Source organism: Cervus elaphus, chromosome 32 (genome assembly GCF_910594005.1).
Source record: "Cervus elaphus chromosome 32, mCerEla1.1, whole genome shotgun sequence".
In the NCBI taxonomy this organism is placed as follows: Eukaryota; Metazoa; Chordata; class Mammalia; order Artiodactyla; family Cervidae; genus Cervus; species Cervus elaphus.
In genome coordinates this window covers 47,123,849-47,143,260 of record NC_057846.1, presented here as the reverse complement: position 1 = coordinate 47,143,260, position 19,412 = coordinate 47,123,849, and the positions used below count along the sequence as shown (strand labels likewise).

Here is a 19,412-nt window from a genome sequence, read left to right as displayed (position 1 = left end):
CCGGAGCCCCTGGGGTGCCCTGCTGGCGGGGAACACGGGCTCCGGCCGCAGGGACCACGCCACACGCCCATCCCGGCTGCAGTGGGACGCAGCCACGGAGGAGAATAAATGTCCCTTTGATACAGGAAACAGGAGAACATAACAGGTTTTCATTCAGGATGTGTGTTTCTTCTGTCTAAGGCCAGCAGTTTTGGAAAATGAAGCTACGTGTTTAAAAATAAGGGCTCTGTTAGGAAAAATAAAATGTGTCTCCCTACATTCATTAGCCGCCTTTAATTGAAAACTGGAGAGCAGTTGAGAACTGGCAGGTACCTCCTTTATGATGGGACCGGTTTTCCCCCCTCTCTCCCGTGTAGTCGAAAGGCTGCTCCGCCTTTTATCATCGGAAAGCAGGGATGAAATGGAGCAGCAGAGAAGTGTAACACTTAAAACATGCCCTGTGTGAGTTCTGCCAAATTTTCTCTTATAAAACAGGAACGGGAAGCACAGGAGTTAAGGTCTCCGAGAGCCACAGCTCCAGAAGCGCGTTTTTATAACTCGAGGTGCTTGGGTGGGAGCTGTAATGTGCTAATTGCAGACAAGTTCATGCTGTTTAAAGAACTTTACCTTTTGCACTGGGGACCTGTTCAGTCTCAGATCTTGGCACGGTGCTGACATAATATTGCAACTTTAATTTTAAAGATCAAGAAAGAGGAGCTGGGGTGAAATTTGAGCCGATTTCTTACTAATTTGGAATAAGGAAGAAAGGAGTTTGGGATACATCACGAAGTTGGTATTGCTGTCTGAATTTCTAATACTAGTTTCGCTGCGATGAGAGAGACCGGGGTTTGATCCCCGAATCGGGAAGATCCCCTGCAAAAGGAAATGGCAACCCGTTCTGGTATTCTTGCCTGGAGAATCCCATGGACAGAGGAGCCTGGTGGGCTACAGTCCATGGGGTCACAAAGAGTTTTGAACACCACTGAGCAGCTAACAGCAATAACATTGAAAATATAACTTCCTTTCTCCTTTTCCTTAATCTTGCAATTTTTTGGTTGGTGGTTATATTTATTGCATTTAAGTTTCCATGCTGATCTTTCTTTTCTTCCATCTCCTTCAACATGGAATCTCCATATGATATTTAAAAAGCAAAATCACTTGCCACCATGTTATCTGTCTACTGAAGTATAGTTGATTTGCAGTGTTGTGCTAATTTCTGCCGTACAGCGGAGTGATTCAGTTATACACATACACTCATTCTTTTTAATATTCTTTTCCATGTGGTTTATCTCAGGGTATTGGATACAGTGCTATACAGTAGGACTTGCTGAGTGTCCGTTCTGTATATAATAGTTGACATCGGCTAGCGCCAAGCTCACTCCACCCCTCCCACCCCGCTCCCGCTTGGCAACCACCAATCTGTTCTCTGTGGCCCTGATTCTGTTTCACAGACGGTTCATTTGTGTCCTATTTTAGATTCCATATATACACGACATCATATGATATTTGTCTCTCTCTGTCTGACTTTTCAGTTAGTATCATAATCTCCAGGTCCATCCACGTGGCTGCAGACGGTATTACTTCATTCTTTTTGATGGCTGAGTGATCTTCCACTGTGCGTATGTACCACCTCTTCTTTATCCATTCCTCTGTCGGTGGACATTCACGTTGTTCCACGTCTCGACTGCTGTGAGCGCTGGGCGCACTGCGTTACTTTTTAATCACAGCAGCCGCACACGCTGCATCACAGAGATGATTAGGATACCGCGTGAAAGGCTTCCTGACTTGAGGAAGAACGCCGTGAAGACCCGTCGCTGCAGTGTTGTGGAGTGAAGGTCACAGTAGGGCCTGCTGCTGGGGCCGTAGGGGATCCCCCGGCGCCTGACCTCTGGGGGGCTGTGTCGTGAGCTAAAGGGCAAGGCAGGGAAGGAATCTGGAGTCGGAGGGAACAGCACTGTGAAGGCTCAGAGGAGAGAAAGCATGCACTCGGGGTGGGGGCCCGGACAAAGGACTCGGGCAGCTTTGGGGGACAGGCAGGGGTCTAGACCGTTTCACTGATGACCTGGACATTTGGAGGGCGTGGATTTGGGATACGGTGCTGTAGCAGGCCTCAGCCTGGAGTCGCCGTGGCTGTTCCACAGCAGGACAGAATCCACTTTGAGAGCTGGAGCTCAAGCCATGTTTTCTCAACGACCTGTTGGCAAGACCGTTGCAGCGACAGGGCTGCGTCTGTGGTGTGGAGAAGCCGAAGGTCACACCCAATAAATGCTCGTTACTTTACAGGCGTCAGACTCTTGCCGACTTAAATGGGAAGGCCTGACCCGCTTCCCTTCCTGCTCACACATCCTCTGTGACTTCTTCCTTTTCACGTCAGATTCAGGACATAACTGCACACACAATAATAAGTGTGGAAAAATTCCAGCAAGAGGATCCCTGACTGGCCCCGAAAATTAAATTAACTTAGAAAAAATACAAGAAATTTTGGTTAAAGTTTTTTTTTTCTTTTCTTTTCTAATTTAGGTCCCTCTTTGCAACACAGAACAATAACCGCACATCCTAGTTACGGTGTCTGTAAGAGGCCTTGGAAGGTTGTGATACGCGGAGCTGTACTTTGTCACCAGCCCACATGTCATGACAGAGAAAGTCGTGGCTTTGCCGGTGGTGACTTGTTGCATACCAGATTTCTAAAAGAGATTTATAAATTCATCCTCCTCTGCAAAGAATTTATGTATTTTCAAGCACATTTTGGCTGTGTCTCCTTCTGCTTACCTTTCCCCCTCTTTGGGGCAGATGAAGATCTTGAACTTGGGTCCAGAGGAGATTTAGTAATTAATGTGTAAAGCAGCTGGGTTCTGCTAACTCCTGGGCTGTGGCCGAGGACCAATTTTGGTGCAATTTTTCTCAGTGAAAGAATTGATATTTTAAAAACTCAAAATGCACTGGCTTCTTGCCCTGTTATATTTTGAGTAATCCTGATGATAAATCGGTAACTATGGGTTTCATGGTGGAAGGGCACAAAATAACTGACCCAAGTAATCTAGAAAACAGATGTCTTTGGTTGGTTTAAAGTAAATTCTCAAGACCAGATTTAAAGAAAGCTATGTGGAGCCCAGTGAAATCATCCATTTTGGAGGAATTTTTTTTTTTTTAATTCTCTTACAGTTTTTCTTTCTACTCTGTCTCAACTCAAATTCTTGCGAAGTGGGAAAGTGGTCCTCGAGACACTGTATTTGTAATACTTAACCTGCTGTACAGAAATCCTTTGGAAAACGGAGTAACTGTTGGGCTTCATGTTCTTCAGCTTCTTTCTGCTTTACTCTTTCTCTTGGTGGCCCCCAAGAAGGAGTTGGCACATCCAGGGGGCATATGAGTGAGCTTCTAGGCTCCCTCCTGAGACTGCACCTAAACATATGTGCTGTCTAGAAGGAAATTTTATCCAGTTCTGAAAAAGTTCTCGGTCTTTCTACTCCTCCCAGCTCCCTCCCAAAGTCCCTTATCCAAGTGGGAAATAAAGCCCAAAGTAGAACATCAAATACCTTCCAAATGGTTTTCCCTTCTGGCTCTTTCTGGAGCCATTGAATTGCCCAGAAGCATCCCGAGGAGATCTAAAGCATCCTGGTGGTGGACTTGCTTAATTCTGTCTGATCTGCAGTCTTCCAGCTAGCCTTGAGGTCATCCAGAGGATAAGAAGATTTTCAGGTCCTCACGGAGGAAGAAAGTTGGAGACCTTTGCTGAGATGGTATTCTAGAGCCAGGACTGGCTGTTTAGTTTGCAGGACCCAGGCAAAATGAAAATGCTCACCTCCCATTCAAAAATGACCCAGAAGTTCAAGACAGGGCCAGCAGAGCAGTAAACCCAGTGCGAGACCCTTCCAGGGCCAGGCTCTGTGTGGCCGCCCAGGCTGCACGCGTGGGAAGCTGGCCCCGCCCAGGGCAGACCCCTGCACTTTGGAAAAACAGCCGGTTCAACCAGTAGTGTTCACTTGTCTTGTGAGACTCTTCTCCTCAAATCTTGTTTGTGATTGTTGGTCCGCAAACCTGATAGATTGCCTACCCACAGCATGGGTTTATAATAATCAACCAGACTATATGATAGCTGAGCACTTTCAAAAACTCTTATCCAAGGTCATGCTTTGAAAATATAAAAAGCCTTTTTCTTTTTTTCACCTAAATTGAAAGACTTTTTGTCCAGTCAATTAAACTCTTCTTACTTGTTAGTCCCAGTTCATTTTACCTGGTGGCATTTCTTCCCCAGATCATGTTCCTCTAAAATAAAGAACATTGTGGACTGATGCACTGGCTCCAATGCCCTTCCTGGGACATGGAAGACTCTAGAAGTTTAAACCTTAATCTCAGGTGTTGTGAGTTCATGTTCGCAGTTAGGAACCCAGGCCACCTTTGCAAACTTGGTATTCCTGGGGAGTTCTAATTAACAGGGGATTAGACGGATTGAGAGCGTTGGCCTCTGGGTCTAACAGGGATTGAGCTCTCAGGGGCTCGCCTGACAAAGTCCAGGAAAAGGCCATAATCACCCTCTTCTGGAAAGACTGGCTCCCACAGAGATGAAGTTTTTGCTAAATCTGTAGTCTTTGCCTTCTTAAGAACCATCTTCCTAGGCATCTCCCAAAATAAAGCAAGTGTTAGTCACTCAGTCGTGTCTGACTCTGCAACCCCATGGACTATGGCCCACCAGGCTCCTCTGTCCATGGGATTTTCCAGGCAAGAATCTGGAGTGGGTTGCCATGCCCTGCTCCAGGGGATCTTCCTGACTCAGGGATCGAACCCAGATCTCCTGCACTGCAGGCAGATTCCTTACCGCTTGGGCTACCTGTCTGCCTTCCTGACCTGACCCTGTCTGCCCATCACCCCCAAAATAAAGGCTTGTCTTTCTCACCTGGACTAGAGTCAGTGAGCTCAGGAGACTTCCCGTCTGAGGGAGTTGGCAGGAGAGTATTGGGGCTGAAACGCGTGGTCAAGGGGAAGGACTCAGAGGCCCCTTTCCCAGGGGCAGGCGAGAGGCGCCGTGGAGTTTGGGGCCTCCTAGGAGGTGGGCTGTCCACCTCCACGTGGTCACCCGTTCACCTTTGCCGAATTCGCAGTAGCGGCGTCTTGCCCTGGCAGGGGCTTTTTTCTAAACAAAAAACGAATGTCTCTACTCCTGTCCCCCTTGGGATGACGGCAACATTCTTGTGCAGAGTGTGGCTCCCGCGGCATTTTCCTTTGGTGGCTCAGAGCGGCCCCCACCTGGCCGGCCAGCGTGCTCAGCCCATGCGTGCCCAGCCTCCCCACGGGGGAGGAAGCGCCCTGTTTGTCATCAAAACAGCGGGCTGTTTTTCTACTTTCTCCCTCCCTCTCACCATTGTCTTTCAGTGGGGTGAAAAGGTCTTCACTTTTCTCTTTCTCCCCCCAAATCTGGCTATTAATAACTCCTCAGACGTTGTCACGCATAGACCTCTACTCAGTCCGGAGGGTGTTTTTTGTTTGTTTAAGGCAACGTGTTTCCTGGTCTGAAAGCCGCGTTTCCCAAAGTAGCTGCAATGGGAGTATTCCACCCTCACCTCCCACGGGCAGCTCCTCTGCTTCTGACTGGAGATGGGAATTGCAGGTCTGTGCGTGGCCAGCCTGAGTCTCCATGCCAGGCTCACTGGCCTGGGTGATGCCCGCCTGGGGCAGCCACCTGCTTAGTGGCTTGGATCGAGCTGCTTGGATCGAGCTGGGATTGCAGACCATTCCTTTTAATGAACGAGGAATGATGACTTACTTCTCTCTCTCACCTCTCACTCTGGAAGGAGAAAGCACCCTTTTGAACTTTGCTTGGGATAGAAATCAACCCTGCTGAAGCCCAGTGCAAACATGTGTGATGCCCACACTCTCTTTTGGGTGAATTTCTCCTGACCCGTTGTTTTTTTATGATGAATTCGGGGCCAAGTTGCCTTTTTTTGAAAAAAGAAAAAAGGTTTCACTTAGTGCCTTTCTTCCAGAGATCATGACACTTTCTACACTTGTTAAACCCGACGAAAGGGGCTCTAAAATGGAAAAAGCCGCTTCCATCCAAAACACCGCATTGTAAATTCTCAAAATCAGCTTGAGGATTAAGCAGGAGTCAGCCAATTGTGCTGTCATTTCGGAAATCAAAGATTCTTGGCCTACATTCCTGCTCAAACCTAAGGGCTTTAGGTATTTGTATTTTTTTATAATGATTTTTTTTTTATTGTGGTAAAAGTCATGTAATATAAAACATACTATTTTAACCATATTTAATTGTACAGTTCAGCTGCACTAAGTATATTCACACTGTTGTATAATTCTCATCATCATTCATCTCCTGAATTTTTCACCATCCCAGGTTGAAAGTCTGCCCCCACCAAACACTAACCCCCTTCCCCCATCCCTACTCCCTCCCACCCCCTGGCCCCTTGATACCCAGGGCTCGACTGTCTTCAGTTCGATTCAGTTCAGTCACTCAGTCGTGTCTGACTCTTTGTGACCCCATGGACTGCAGCATGCCAGGCTTCTCTGTCTATCACCAACTCCCGGAGTTTACTCAAACTCATGTCCATTGAGTCGGTGATGCCATCCAACCATCTCATCCTCTGCCGTCCCCTCTCCTCCCACCTTCAATCTTTCCCAGCATCAGCTCTTTTCCAATGAGTCAGTTCTTCTCATCAGGTAGCCAAAGTATTGGAGTTTCAACTTCAGCATCAGTCCTTCCAATGAACGTTCAGGACTGATTTCCTTTAGGATGGACTGGTTGGATCTCCTTGTAGTACAAGGGACTCTCAAGACTTTTCTCCAACACCACAGTTCAAAAGCATCAATTCTTGGGTGCTCAGCTTTCTTTATATGCTTCAGTATGTGTTAAATTAATGCAGAATGCAATCAGTGGTGCCCAGCTTGGCAGAATATGCTCCTGACCTTGGTCCTCGCCTGCACAGAAGAGGGAGCGCCTTCCCAGCAAGTGCCTGGCGTGGCCTTCCTGACCTGACCCTGTCTGCCCATCAGTTCACTGTCCCCACCGTGGCTGCACACACACCCCCATCACTCACCTCTCTGCCAGTCTGGACTGCTGGCCCTTCCCTGTCCTTCCTCACCTCTGACCTCTGCTCACCCATGGTGTTTTGACTTTATTGGAGCATAGCTGATTTATAGTGTTGAGTTAGCTTCAGGTGTCCACCAAAGTAATTCACTTTGACATACACACGTATCCACTCTTTTAAAGATTCTTTTCCCATCTAGGTCATTACAGAGTATTGAGTAGAGTGCCTGCGCTCCACAGTGGGTCCTAATTAGTTACTATTTTATGCATGGTAGTGTGTGCGTCAATTTCAAACCCTCCATTTGTGTGTGCCTGCTATGTGCCAGGCACTGTACGGGGCTCTTCTAATGCTTCTACACTGCTTAGTTCACGTGACTTCTCACTCCTGGTAGGTTGGAGAAGGGCAGTCCATATCCATCTTTTCCATCTTGGTGTTCCCCGGGAGAGCCCACCGCCTCTGCACCCCCGTTAAATGGCCCTGAGTGAATGGATCATGAATGGGTCTTTGGAGTCATGAGGCTGCCCGCCCACAGTAGCCCGTGTTGCCCAGAGAGTCATAGCACTGTTCTGTCCTATTTGGATATCTTTATTTTAAACACAAGATGTGTATTGGAAATTGTCCAGAAGAAAGCTTTGGAAAAAGGGGTTTTGCCAGAAACAAAAGCTGCCATTCATCAGGGCCTTGCTATGTGCTGGGCATTGTACTAACACTTCATGTGCATTTCCTGATCGGGTCCACTGAGTGGGCCTATGAAGTAGGCACTTTCAGTATCCCCATTTTATGGAGGAGGAAACTGAGGCCTTGGTGTAACTTGTGCAATATCACACAGATGGTAAGTGACCAAGCCAAAGTTTTGTTTGTTTGTTTTGTTTTGTTTTATAAGGAACAAACATTTATTTCTCACAGTTGTGGAGGCTGGGAAATCCAAGATCAAGGCACTCGGCAGATTCAGAGTTTTGTGACGTCCTGCTTCCTGGACAGATGTCTCTCCCCTTTACCTTCATGTGTGAGAGGAAAGGGTAGGCTAGCTCTCTGGTGTCTTTTTAAAGGGTTCTCCTCTTATGGCCTTCCAGTGAATATTCAGGGTTGATTTCCTTTAGCATTGACTGGTTTGATCTCCTTGCTGTCCAAGGGACTCTCAGGAGTCTTCTCCAACACCACTATTAGAAAGCATCAATTCTTTAGCGCTCAGCCTGAAGGCAAAAGAAGAAGTGGGCGGCAGAGGGTGAGATGGTTAGACAGCATCGCCAACTGAACTGACATGAATTTGAGCAAACTCCAGAAGATAGTAGAGGACAGAGGAGCCTGGCGTGCTGCAGTCCACGGGTTCACAAAGTTGGACACAACTTAGTGACTTAACAACAACAACAAACCCTCATGGCCTAAGTGCTTCCCAAATGCCCCACCTCCCAATTCCATCACATTGAGTGGTAGACTTCAGTGAAAGAATTTCTGGGGGATGCATTCAGTCTACAGCAGGGGGATTGTCAGAGAGGGTCCTGGGCATCACAGGATGTGTGGCACCATCTCTAACCTCTGTCTCTAACTACTCTAATGTATTTGCCAGCCATGTACATTATGACAACAGAAACATCCCTTACAGGTCAAAAATCTCAGCCCTGCTCCCACTGGGAACCATTTCTGTAAGGGAAGACATTATATATAATAATCATTGGTTATACAAAGTACAGGCCATTGTGTTTTTAAAAAATATTGTAAAGTCTAATTCTTTTTAAAAAAAAAAAAACTTCTGTTTTGAGGCTTAGCCAATTGACAATGCTTTGATAGTTTTGGGTAAACAGTGGAGGGACTCAGCCATCCATATACGTGCATCCATTCTCCCCCCTACTCCCCTCCCATCCATGCTGCCACGTAACATTGAGCAGAGTTCCCTGTGCTATACAGTAGGGCCTTGCTGGTGATCCATTATAGATACGCAGTGTGTGCATGTCCATCCCGGACTCCCTAACTGTCCCATCCCCTGGCAGCCGTAAGTTCATTCTGTGAGCCGTAAGTCTGTGAGTCTCCTCCTGTTTTGTAAGCAAGTTCATAGTATCATTTATTTTTAGATTCCACATATAAGGGATGTCATAGAATATCTCTCTCCTTCTCTGTCTGACTTACTGTGCGCTGTATGACCGTCTCTAGGTCTATCACATGTTGCTGCAGATGGCATTATTTCATTCCTTTTAGTGGCTGAGTAATACTCCATTTTATACATGTACCTCATCTTCTTTATCGATTCCTCTGTTGATGGACATCTGGGTTGCTTCCATGTCTTGGGTATCCTAAACAGTGCTGCGATGAACATTGGGGCACATGTATCATTCTGGATCATGTTTTTCTCCAGATGTATGCCCAGGGGTGGGATTGCAGGGACATATGGTAGCTCTATTTTTAGTTTTTTAAGGGACTTCCTTACTGTTCTCTATAGTGGCTGCACCAATTTACACTCCCACCAACAGTGTAGGGAGGTTCCCTTCTCTCCGCACCCTCTCCAGCATTTACTGTTTGTGGATTTTTTTTATAGTAGCCACTCTGGCTGCTATGAGGTCATATCTCATTGTAGTTTTGATTAGAATTTCTCTTATAATTAGTGATGTTGAACGTCTTTTCAAATGCCTCTTGGCCGTTTGTATGTCTCCTTTGGGGAAATGTCTATTTAGGTCTTCTGCCCACTTGTTGACTGAACTGTTGGTTTTTGTGCTGTTAAACATCATGAGCTGTTTGTAAATTTTGGAGACTAATCCCTTGTCGGTCACATTGCTTGCAAATATTTTCTCCCAACCTGTGGGTTGTCTTTGCGGTTTATTGTTTATTGTATCCTCTGCTGTGCAGAAGCTTTAAGTAGGTACCATTTGTTTATTTTTGTTTTTATTTCCATTGTTCTGGGAGATGGATTGGAAAAGATATTTGCTGCAGTTTATGTCAGAGTGTTCTGCCTATGTTTTCCTTTAGGAGTTTATAGTGTCCAGTCTCAGATTTAGGTCTTTAGTTCATTTTGAGCTTATTTTTGTGTTTGGTGGTAAAGAATGATCTCATTTCATCTTTTTACATGTAGATGTCAGTATTCCCAGCACCATTTGTTGAAGAGACTGTCTTTCCAACATTGGGTAGTCTTGTCGCCTTTGTCATAGGTTAATTGATCATAGGTGCATGATTTTAATTCTGAGTTTTCTATCCTGTTCCATTGATGTCTATTTTTGTGCCAGTACCATACAGTTTTGATGACTATAACTTTGTAGTATAGTTTGAAGTCAGGGAGCCTGATTCCTCCAGCTCCATTCTTCTTTCTCAAGGCTGCTTTGGCTCTTTTGGGTCTCCATATAAATTTTAAGATTTTTTGGTTCTAATTCTGTGAAAAATGCCATTGGTAATATAATAGGGATTGCATTGAATCTATAGACTGCTTTGGGTAGTATACTCACTTTAACAATATTGATTCTTCCAATCCACAAACATGGTATATCTTTCCATGTGCTTCTGTCTTCTTTGATTTCTTTCATCAGCATCTTACAGTTTTTGGAGTACAGGTCTTTTGTTTCCTTAGGTAGGTTTGTTCCTCAGTATTTTATTCTTTTTAATGCAATTGTAAATGGAATTGTTTCTTAAATTTCTCTTTCTGATCTTTTGTTGTTAGTGTATAGAAATGCAACAGATTCCTGTCTGTTAATTTTGTAACCTACAGCATTACCAAATTCATTGAAGAGTTCTAGTAGTTTTTTGGAATAAGACATTATATATAATTATATGTAAAGCCTAATTCTTAACCACTTCCTTTGTAGCTCAGTTGGTAAAGAACCTGCCTGCAATGCAGGAGACCTGGGTTTGATTCCTGGGTCAGGAAGATGCCCTGGAGGAGGAAATGGCAACCCACTCCAGTATTCTTGCCTGGAGAATCCAATGGAGAGAGGAGCCTGTTGGGCTATAGTCCATGGGGTCACAAGGGTTGGACATGGCTTAGCAACTAAACCACCACCATAAAGGAGAGTGAGATGAGTCACTTTTTCCCATGTCCTGTCTAGATTGGGGACATTTGACTAGCTCGTCAAGGGAATTAGGAATCTGAAGTATTTAGGTTTAGGAAAATGTTTAGGTTTGCAAGAGACAGTTATCTTTCCTTCTGATTTATGATTGTTTATGTCCTGTAGATAGTAGATCAGTTAGAACAAGGGCACCTTGTATCCCCGAGGGAAGACAAATGAAATCTTGAGTAGGATGTGGGTGTTTTGTGGTTATTGCTAAGATGTGAAGCAGATGGCTCACAAATGGCTCTAAGGCCTATGTGGCCTTCTGTACCATATGAGTATTTTTCTTTTTTTGGTTGACCCCTAGTTCTTTGATAGCAAGAGTAGAAGAACATGAAGTTAGAAAGGTTGAAAAATCCATGATTAGGATACGCTTGACTCAGTTTGTGATGCAGGTCTGTCTTCTTGACCTCGTGGCAGAAAACCAGGTCCTCAGACTAACTGGTGACCGGAGACTGTGAGCCAGTTCCTGGGATTGGCACCGTAGCCTCAGTCTGGCCACAGACACCCGCCCAAGGTCCCCACAGAGGTGAGCTGAGGTCTCCACTCCAAGAGAAAGCTGAAGCCATCGGAAAGCCCTCTGGTTGATATCTTTTAAGCCCAAGGCCAGTCCCAAGAAATCATAGTTGTTTCTGGTTTCATTTTTTCATTCATTTTATTGAGGTATATTTGATGTACAATGTTGTATTAATTTCTGCACAACAAAGTGACTCAGTTATACACATATTTACTTTCTTTTCCATACTCTTTTCCATGATGGCTTATCACAGCATATTCCTTCTAGTTCCCTGTGCTATCCTGGAGGCGCTTGTTGTTTATCCATCTTATATATAATCGTTTGCAGCCGCTCATCCCAGACTCTCGGGCCATCCCTTCTCCACCCCTCCTCCGATTTAGCCAGCACAGAGCCGTTCTCTGTGTCCGTGAGTCTGAAGAAACCACAGCTGTTACCCCTGCAGGTGGCAGATCTGTCCGTCCTTCGTCTCCACATGCTGCCTCCTCCTTGCTGTTTTTTGTGCCCATGGAAGCCCCCTCGTCCTCCCCCTCAAGCTGTCTCAACATGCCCCTCCCTGCTGTGAGGACCCACTTGGGATCTCAGAAATGTACACCTGAGAAGGGTCCGGGAATCAGCCACCAGCCCCTCACTCGGGATGGGTGCACCCAGCTCCCTGGCAGGGACTCCCCAGACCACCCTTCAGCTTCTCCTCCAGGGCCCTGCCCGCCTCCCCTCTTCCCTGCAGCCGCTCCGGGGAGGAGGACCAAGTCCTTCCCTTGGACCTGCTCAGCTTTTCTGCCTTTTCTCCTCCAGGTGTGTCTCTACCCATCTACCGGCTGCAAGAACTAGCACACTTGAATTTGGTACTTCTTTTTCAAGAATTTTTAAATTTAGCTTTTATTTTATATTGAAATCTAGTTGATTTACAATGTTGTGTTAGTTTCTGCTGTACAGCAAAGTGATAAAGTTATGCAAACACATGTGTCCACTCTTTTTAAGATTCTTTTCCCATACTGGTGACTACAGACTGTTGAGTAGAGTTTTCTACAGTAGGTCCTTGTTGATTATCTATTTTATATATGTGTCTGTGTATGTTAATCCCAAACTCCTAATTTGTCCCTCCCTTCCCCTTTGGTAGCCATAAGTTTATTTTAAAAGTCTATGAGTCTGTTCCTGTTTGAACTCAATACTTCTTCTTTTTTTTGTGTGTGTATGATTTCTTTTTTTTTTTTTTTATTAGTTGGAGGCTAATTACTTCACAACATTTCAGTGGGTTTTGTCATACATTGTTATGAATCAGCCATAGTTACACGTATTCTCCATCCCGATCCCCCCTCCCACCTCCCTCTCCACCCGATTCCTCTGGGTCTTCCCAGTGCACCAGGCCCGAGCACTTGTCTCATGCATCCCACCTGGGCTGGTGATCTGTTTCACCATAGATAATATACATGCTGTTCTTTCGAAACATCCCACCCTCACCTTCTCCCACAGAGTTCAAAAGTCTGTTCTGTACTTCTGTGTCTCTTTTTCTGTTTTGCATATAGGGTTATCGTTACCATCTTTCTAAATTCCATATATATGTGTTAGTATGCTGTAATGTTCTTTATCTTTCTGGCTTACTTCACTCTGTATAATGGGCCCCAGTTTCATCCATCTCATTAGAACTGATTCAAATGAATTCTTTTTAACGGCTGAGTAATATTCCATGGTGTATATGTACCACAGCTTCCTTATCCATTCTTCTGCTGATGGGCATCTAGGTTGCTTCCATGTCCTGGCTATTATAAACAGTGCTGCGATGAACAGAACTCAATACTCCTAAAGCCCATTTTACATATGACAAATTTGGGCTATGGTTTTTTTGGTTTTTTTTTTGTTTTATGTGGGAGAGGCTACAGTTTTTTGATTCCCAAATTACGAGGCTCTCAATTTTAGGTGGGATGGATTCCTGGCTTTAAACCTCATTGAGTCACATAGTGAGAAGCATGTTTATTATCTCTCCATCCCTCGAAGGGAAGTCTCAAGTCAGGGCTGATCTCTTCCTCAGTCTTGCTCTGTCCCTTTTCAGGCAGAAGTGAGGAGGCTGGGCTCCACGTCTTTAGCACAACCCGGATCCAGCAAGAGTGAAATCACTTCTGAGTATTGTTTTTTTTTTCCATTAATGTATTTAACTCTTGGCTGTGCTGGGTCTTCATTGCGACGTGGGCTTTTCTCTAGCTGTGCGAAGCAGGGAGCTAGTCTTCAGTGCTATGCACTGGCTTCTCACTGCAGTGGCTTCTCTTGTTATGGAGCACGGGCTCTAGGCACAGGCCCAGGAGCTGTGGCACACGGGCTTAGTTGCTCTGCGGCACGTGGGGTCTTCCCGGAGCAGGGGTCGAACCCGTGTCTCCTGCATTGTCAGGCGGAATCTTACCCACTGTGCCACCGGGGAAGTCCTGACTACTGTTTTACCGGACTTCATTCTGTTTATTGTGTAAGTGCCCTCTCATTCTTTAATGACAGTGCTAGCTTTTGAATCGAGCCAGAGGTTAAAAGTTTCCATTTTAAATAATGCTAGAAATAAAAGAAGACTCGACCTAGATAAAAACATTAAGTGGATAAAATGTTGGTGGCATGGGGCTATGGTGCCACCCACACACGAGAGCCTCCAAGCAGTGGAAATGAGGTTTACCGAACAGCACACGGTATCTACTGCAGGGGAGGGAGGTTGGACAAGACAGGCCCCTCTGTGGCCTCCAAGGGCATTTCCATTCACCCAACCCATGTGCAAAAGTACCTGACCGCATCCGTCTTAGCCAAGTATCCTGTCGTGGTGGAAATAATTTCCTGGAACTCAGATTCCCCTTCTGAAATCCAGCCTAAACCCTGATTTGGAAAGCCAAGAAGTCCTATTTCATTTCTGCTATCACTGTTACTGAACCTCACTCTCTAGATAATTAGTGCCGTATAAAGTTCTTAAGCCTCTCTTCTTCCATCTCGGTGTCATGAGATTGGTTTCCTCTCCTCCATGCTCCCTCACCACGAATGTGCTGAACTGAATATTCAGTTTTTAATAAACGGAGGAGACCCCCTCTGTCCACACCTCACTGGCTTCACACCTGCAGAGACTGGATCTTCCAAATGTCAGTGTTTCTTGGCAGTAGAGCAGTGAAGTGTTTGTAAGTGGAGTTTGTACATCTGGCAGCCAAAAGTGTCCCGTATGCATTAATATTTTCTGCAGGAAAAGATGTGTTTGAAGTGACCACAGTGCACAGATTCTCTTAGAGTTGCAGGGTATTTATAACCTGTTATTTTAAATTCTGAGCATATTTGTAGCTCCAGAGGTACAAAAATAAACTATGTTTTCTTGGAAAAATGTGTATATCTGGCATGTGACAGGAGTTGCAACCTTAAACAAGATTTCCAGGCATTTACAGTTGAACCATGCCAGTGAAAATATGTTATTTAGACATTAAAATCCTAGGGTGCCCACGTACATATCCTAAATGATGTGTGTTACATGAGCTTTCTTGGCTACTGTGCTTTGGCTTTGAAGGTTTTTAGTTCTGGCTCCTGGAGTGTTAATGCACTGCCGGGAAAGGTGAACTCAAATGGTGAGTCTTATTTGTGGTTCAACACATTGGGTGGTGTGTTTCTTACGTTCAAGAGAATTGTGTCTCGTGTAGGTAAAAGTTGCATCACAACTGATAAGGTAAAACTCCTTGCTTTTATTACCCCTAGCAGCAGAGAGGTTTTTGATGGGCGATTGGAAGAGGAAAAAGACAGCAGGTTTACTTGTCAGTCACTGTTCATTCATCTCTGTGTTAACAAGCATCACTCAATTTTCCATTCTCTGCAGAGCTGTGTGGGGAGATGGGTAAGCAGAGAGGAGAAGGCGGGGACCCTGTGCTTGTGGAGCCTAAAGTTTTATTTGTTTCATCCCAGTTTCACAAAAATCAAGATAAATTGCTTCTTTGGTCAAATGATAACATCCAAAAGTTAGTAAACAGTAACTTATTCAAATATGCAGTAAACTCATATTGAGGATTTATTTAAAACATTAATGAGGAAAAGAGGAGGAGGATAAATTGGTTCAAAGAAGGATATGAGAAAATGCCTAGGTAGGTAGGTACACAGACAGACAGTGTACCTGATACAGTGATGGGGGAAAAAAATGCTGGAATAAGATGGCAAAGTTAGACACAACTGATTAATGCCCTGCAAGGCAATAAAACAGTAATCTTTGGTTATAGCTCAACTGGGCAGGAATCTTTGCACCTGTAATAGACCAATATGATTCTTAAGTTACCAGTCTTATTGTATACAATCTTTACAGAGTCAGGGTCCAATCAGTAATAAACAGTAAGTCACAATGAGTTACTTTTCCTGAGACCGTTAGACGACCTGGGTAAGTTTATGAGTCAGGGCTGCATATGCAGACTTTCTGCAAAAATGACAATAATATTCTGTACATGTGCTATCCAGTGTGGTAGGCACTGCACATATGTGGCTGTTGAATGATTGAAATGGGAGAAAATATCTGCAAACAAAGCAACCACAAGGAATTAATTTCCAAAATTTACAAAGAGTTTGTGCCACTTAGTATAAAAAAAACAAACCACCCAATCAAAAATAGGTTAAAGATCTAAGTAGACGTTTCTCCAAAGAAAACATACAGATGGCCAAAAGACACATGAAAAGACACTCAACATCGCTAATTATTGGAGAAATTCAAATCAAAACTACAGTGAGACGTCACCTCACAATAGCCATAATGGGCATCATCCAAAAGTCTACAAACAATAAATGCCAGAGAGGACGTGGAGGAAAGTGCTGGTGGGGATGTAAATTGGTGCAGCTACTATGGAGAACAGATGGAGGCTCCTTAAACTAAAAATAGAGCTACCATAGGCCCCTGCAGTCCCACCTCTGGCCATATATCTGGAGAAAACCATGGTTCAAAAGGATACATGCACCCCTATGTTCATTGTAGCACTGTTTACAATAGCCAAGACATGGCAGCAACCTAAGTGTCCATTGACAGCTGAATGGATAAAGAAGTTGTGGTACATGGATACAATGGAATACTACTCAGCCGCTGAAAAGAGTGAAACAGTGGCCTTTGCCACAACTTGGATGGACGTGGAGATTATCACACTAATTTTATTTAATTTTCATCAATTTTGATTTAAATGACCACATGTGATTAATAGCTTATTGGACAATAGCTTATTAACAGCTTATTGTCCAATACCTTATTGGACAACACAACTCTAATATGCCATTAAATGACCAAGCAGTCATTTTTCTGCCTTGTTTCCAACCTTGGCTAATATTTTTCTTAAACACTCTGTAAATTAAGTCATGTTTTAAATATTGTTACATGAGCTGAATATGTAAAAGGATTTGGAGAGGACACCTTTGAAAAGACCTGCTTCTTTCACGAAGCATATCATTTCTTCTGCAAACTGAATGGTTCTTCTGTTGGGTTTCTTGACAGTAGACTCACCTGAAATCACTCTGGCCAGCGTGGGAACCACTTAGGAAGTTAAGCCTGTCTGGAGGGAAGTCAACGCTGCATTGTATTTCCCAAGGCATTCATTTTCTTTTAGCAAGATAATAACAGTCATGTCCAGTTTTGATTAAAAGGAACTTTCTGCTTTGCAGCAAAGGGAGAGACTCTGAATATGACTGTCATATTTCACAAGGACACAAGAATTTTAAGGCTTAAATAAGTTAACTTTTCTGCTCCCATCACTTCATTACTCAGAACGAGCAGTCAATGCATTGATAAGGTTGACTTTGATTTCTCCTGAAGCTCAGTAGTTTTGCTTAATTTTCTCCTCTTTTCACTTGCCTGCAGGGCTTTTTCCGCAGAAGTATTCAGAAGAACATGATTTACACTTGTCACCGAGATAAGAATTGTGTTATTAATAAAGTCACCAGGAATCGATGCCAGTACTGTCGGCTCCAGAAGTGCTTTGAAGTGGGGATGTCCAAAGAATGTAAGTGGAACTTCAAAAATTCTTTTTCTCTTTGCTTTATCTGTAAATGTGATTACTCAGCCTCCAAAATCAGGTTGTGGAGGACATCAGCATGTGGAGTTCGGACATAACACTAATGATACATGGCCACAGTTAGGTGTCAACAGAGATGACATGGAAATAGAAAACCGGGGCTTTTCAGATACAGTTTGAGTGGCATTTGGTGAAAGGGGTGGAGCTGGGGGTCGTTCTTGTATTCCAGAGCAGTTCGTAACTGACCCTGCGTCTCCGCTGGTAACCCAAGCATGTTCTAGAACCACACGGAGACCATTCCCCCATCTTGACAGGAGGAATAAAGAGCTTGCCTGTATTGATGAGAATAAAACAGAGGCAGAGGCATGTGGAAATAATACACCCTTTCTCAGAGGGGAGGGGGTACCAAACTTTTGCTGTCGAAGAAACGTTTAGAAATTTGGCACGTTGACACTTTTCCAAACTTGATTCAGCTTTTCTCCTTCCCACCACCCCCTCCTCCAATTATTCTCTTGATTAATTCAGAAGAGAACATGTGAATAGGTTAAAAACGAGTGGTCCATAATCATCGGCTTATGGGGCTTTGAATTAGACGTGCTTTAACACAGGCAGAGGGAATACAGCACCAAAAAATCATTGCTTGTGGGTTCTCCTTGGTGCTTTCAAATGAAGAGAGCAAGAACATGCCAGACCAATGCCCTGGCTTGGGCGGGTGTGAGGAAGAGGCAGGTGTGTGTGCCAGGGGGAATAGTTGGTGGAACTGCCACCCACCTGCCCTGCATCCCGTGGGGATCACTTGGGGCCCTGGGCAGGGTGGTCTAAGTGGCTCTGGAGATGCTGAGCTGTGCGCACCATCGTCTACAAGTGTGGGACAGAAAGCCACAGTCTGACAGTGGGGTTTGAAGACTTATGTTGTGCAGAGGCTCTTGGAATTTGGAACTGGAACATGTGGCCCAGTGCTAGTGGAGAAGGTCCCTGGAGTCAGGTGGGCCCACACTGAGGGTGTGCAACGGGCTGCCTGGCTCTACCCCGGGAGTTGTGACTGGAGGATCTTTCTTGGTGGTCTGCCTAGCGTGTTCCTAACTGTGCCCAGGGTTTAAATGGGCTTTTCCACCTCTTGGGTTTCTGCACTTCAGGGAAGACATCAGGGTTGGATCAATTCATTTGACTCAAGCCATTAGTATATTCTGTTCCAGGCACTGTCACTGTTCCATGAACTTGTAACCTAGGCTGGTCCAGTGAGAAAGAGTTCAAGACTCATGCTCATGATCCATAAAAGAAAAAAATGGTTAATTAGACTTCATCAAAATCAGAAATGTCTGCTGTTCCAAAGACACTGTGAAATTAATGACAAGATCAGCCACAGGTGAGGAGAAAATATTTACAAATCACATATCTGATAAGGACTTAAATGTAGAATATGGAAAACCTTTGAAAACTCGACGATGAGAAAGCAAATAACCCAATTAAAACAACTAACGAGTACTCTTCAAAAATGCCAAGGTTCTGAAAGACAGAGTGACTGGGACATGACAGCTAAGTGATCCTGAAGATGCTGGAGCAGAAGGAAACTATCCATAAAGGGCGTTACTGGGACGGTTATTGAAATTTGAATACAGACTGTAGATTAGAATTGAGTCCACTTTAAATTTCCTGACTTTGATCCTTGTGCTTTTGTTATACGAGAAAGAGAATGTTCTTACTCTCAGTATCTGCAACCAGCTCTCCATGGTTCAAAAGATGGGGAGGGGAGAGGTGTGTGTGTGTGAGAGAGAGAGAGAGACAGAAATGAGAGAGAAAGAAGAGAGAGGTGGAAAATATCAAATCTTATGAATCTGAGTGAAGGGATACACCATGAAGGAGCTCCCTGTACTGT

At 44.5% G+C, this 19,412-nt stretch overlaps 1 protein-coding gene across 2 annotated transcripts in view; it reads left to right on the top strand.

Annotated features, from left to right (window-relative positions):
• The window catches only part of RARB (retinoic acid receptor beta), a 572,080-nt gene that overhangs the window by 452,883 nt on the left and 99,785 nt on the right, over nucleotides 1-19,412 (top strand). For both annotated transcript variants that reach the window (XM_043893860.1, XM_043893861.1), the window contains one exon: nucleotides 17,383-17,524. In XM_043893860.1, coding sequence (XP_043749795.1) covers nucleotides 17,383-17,524 — 142 coding nt within the window. The remainder of the gene's footprint in view (nucleotides 1-17,382; nucleotides 17,525-19,412) is intronic.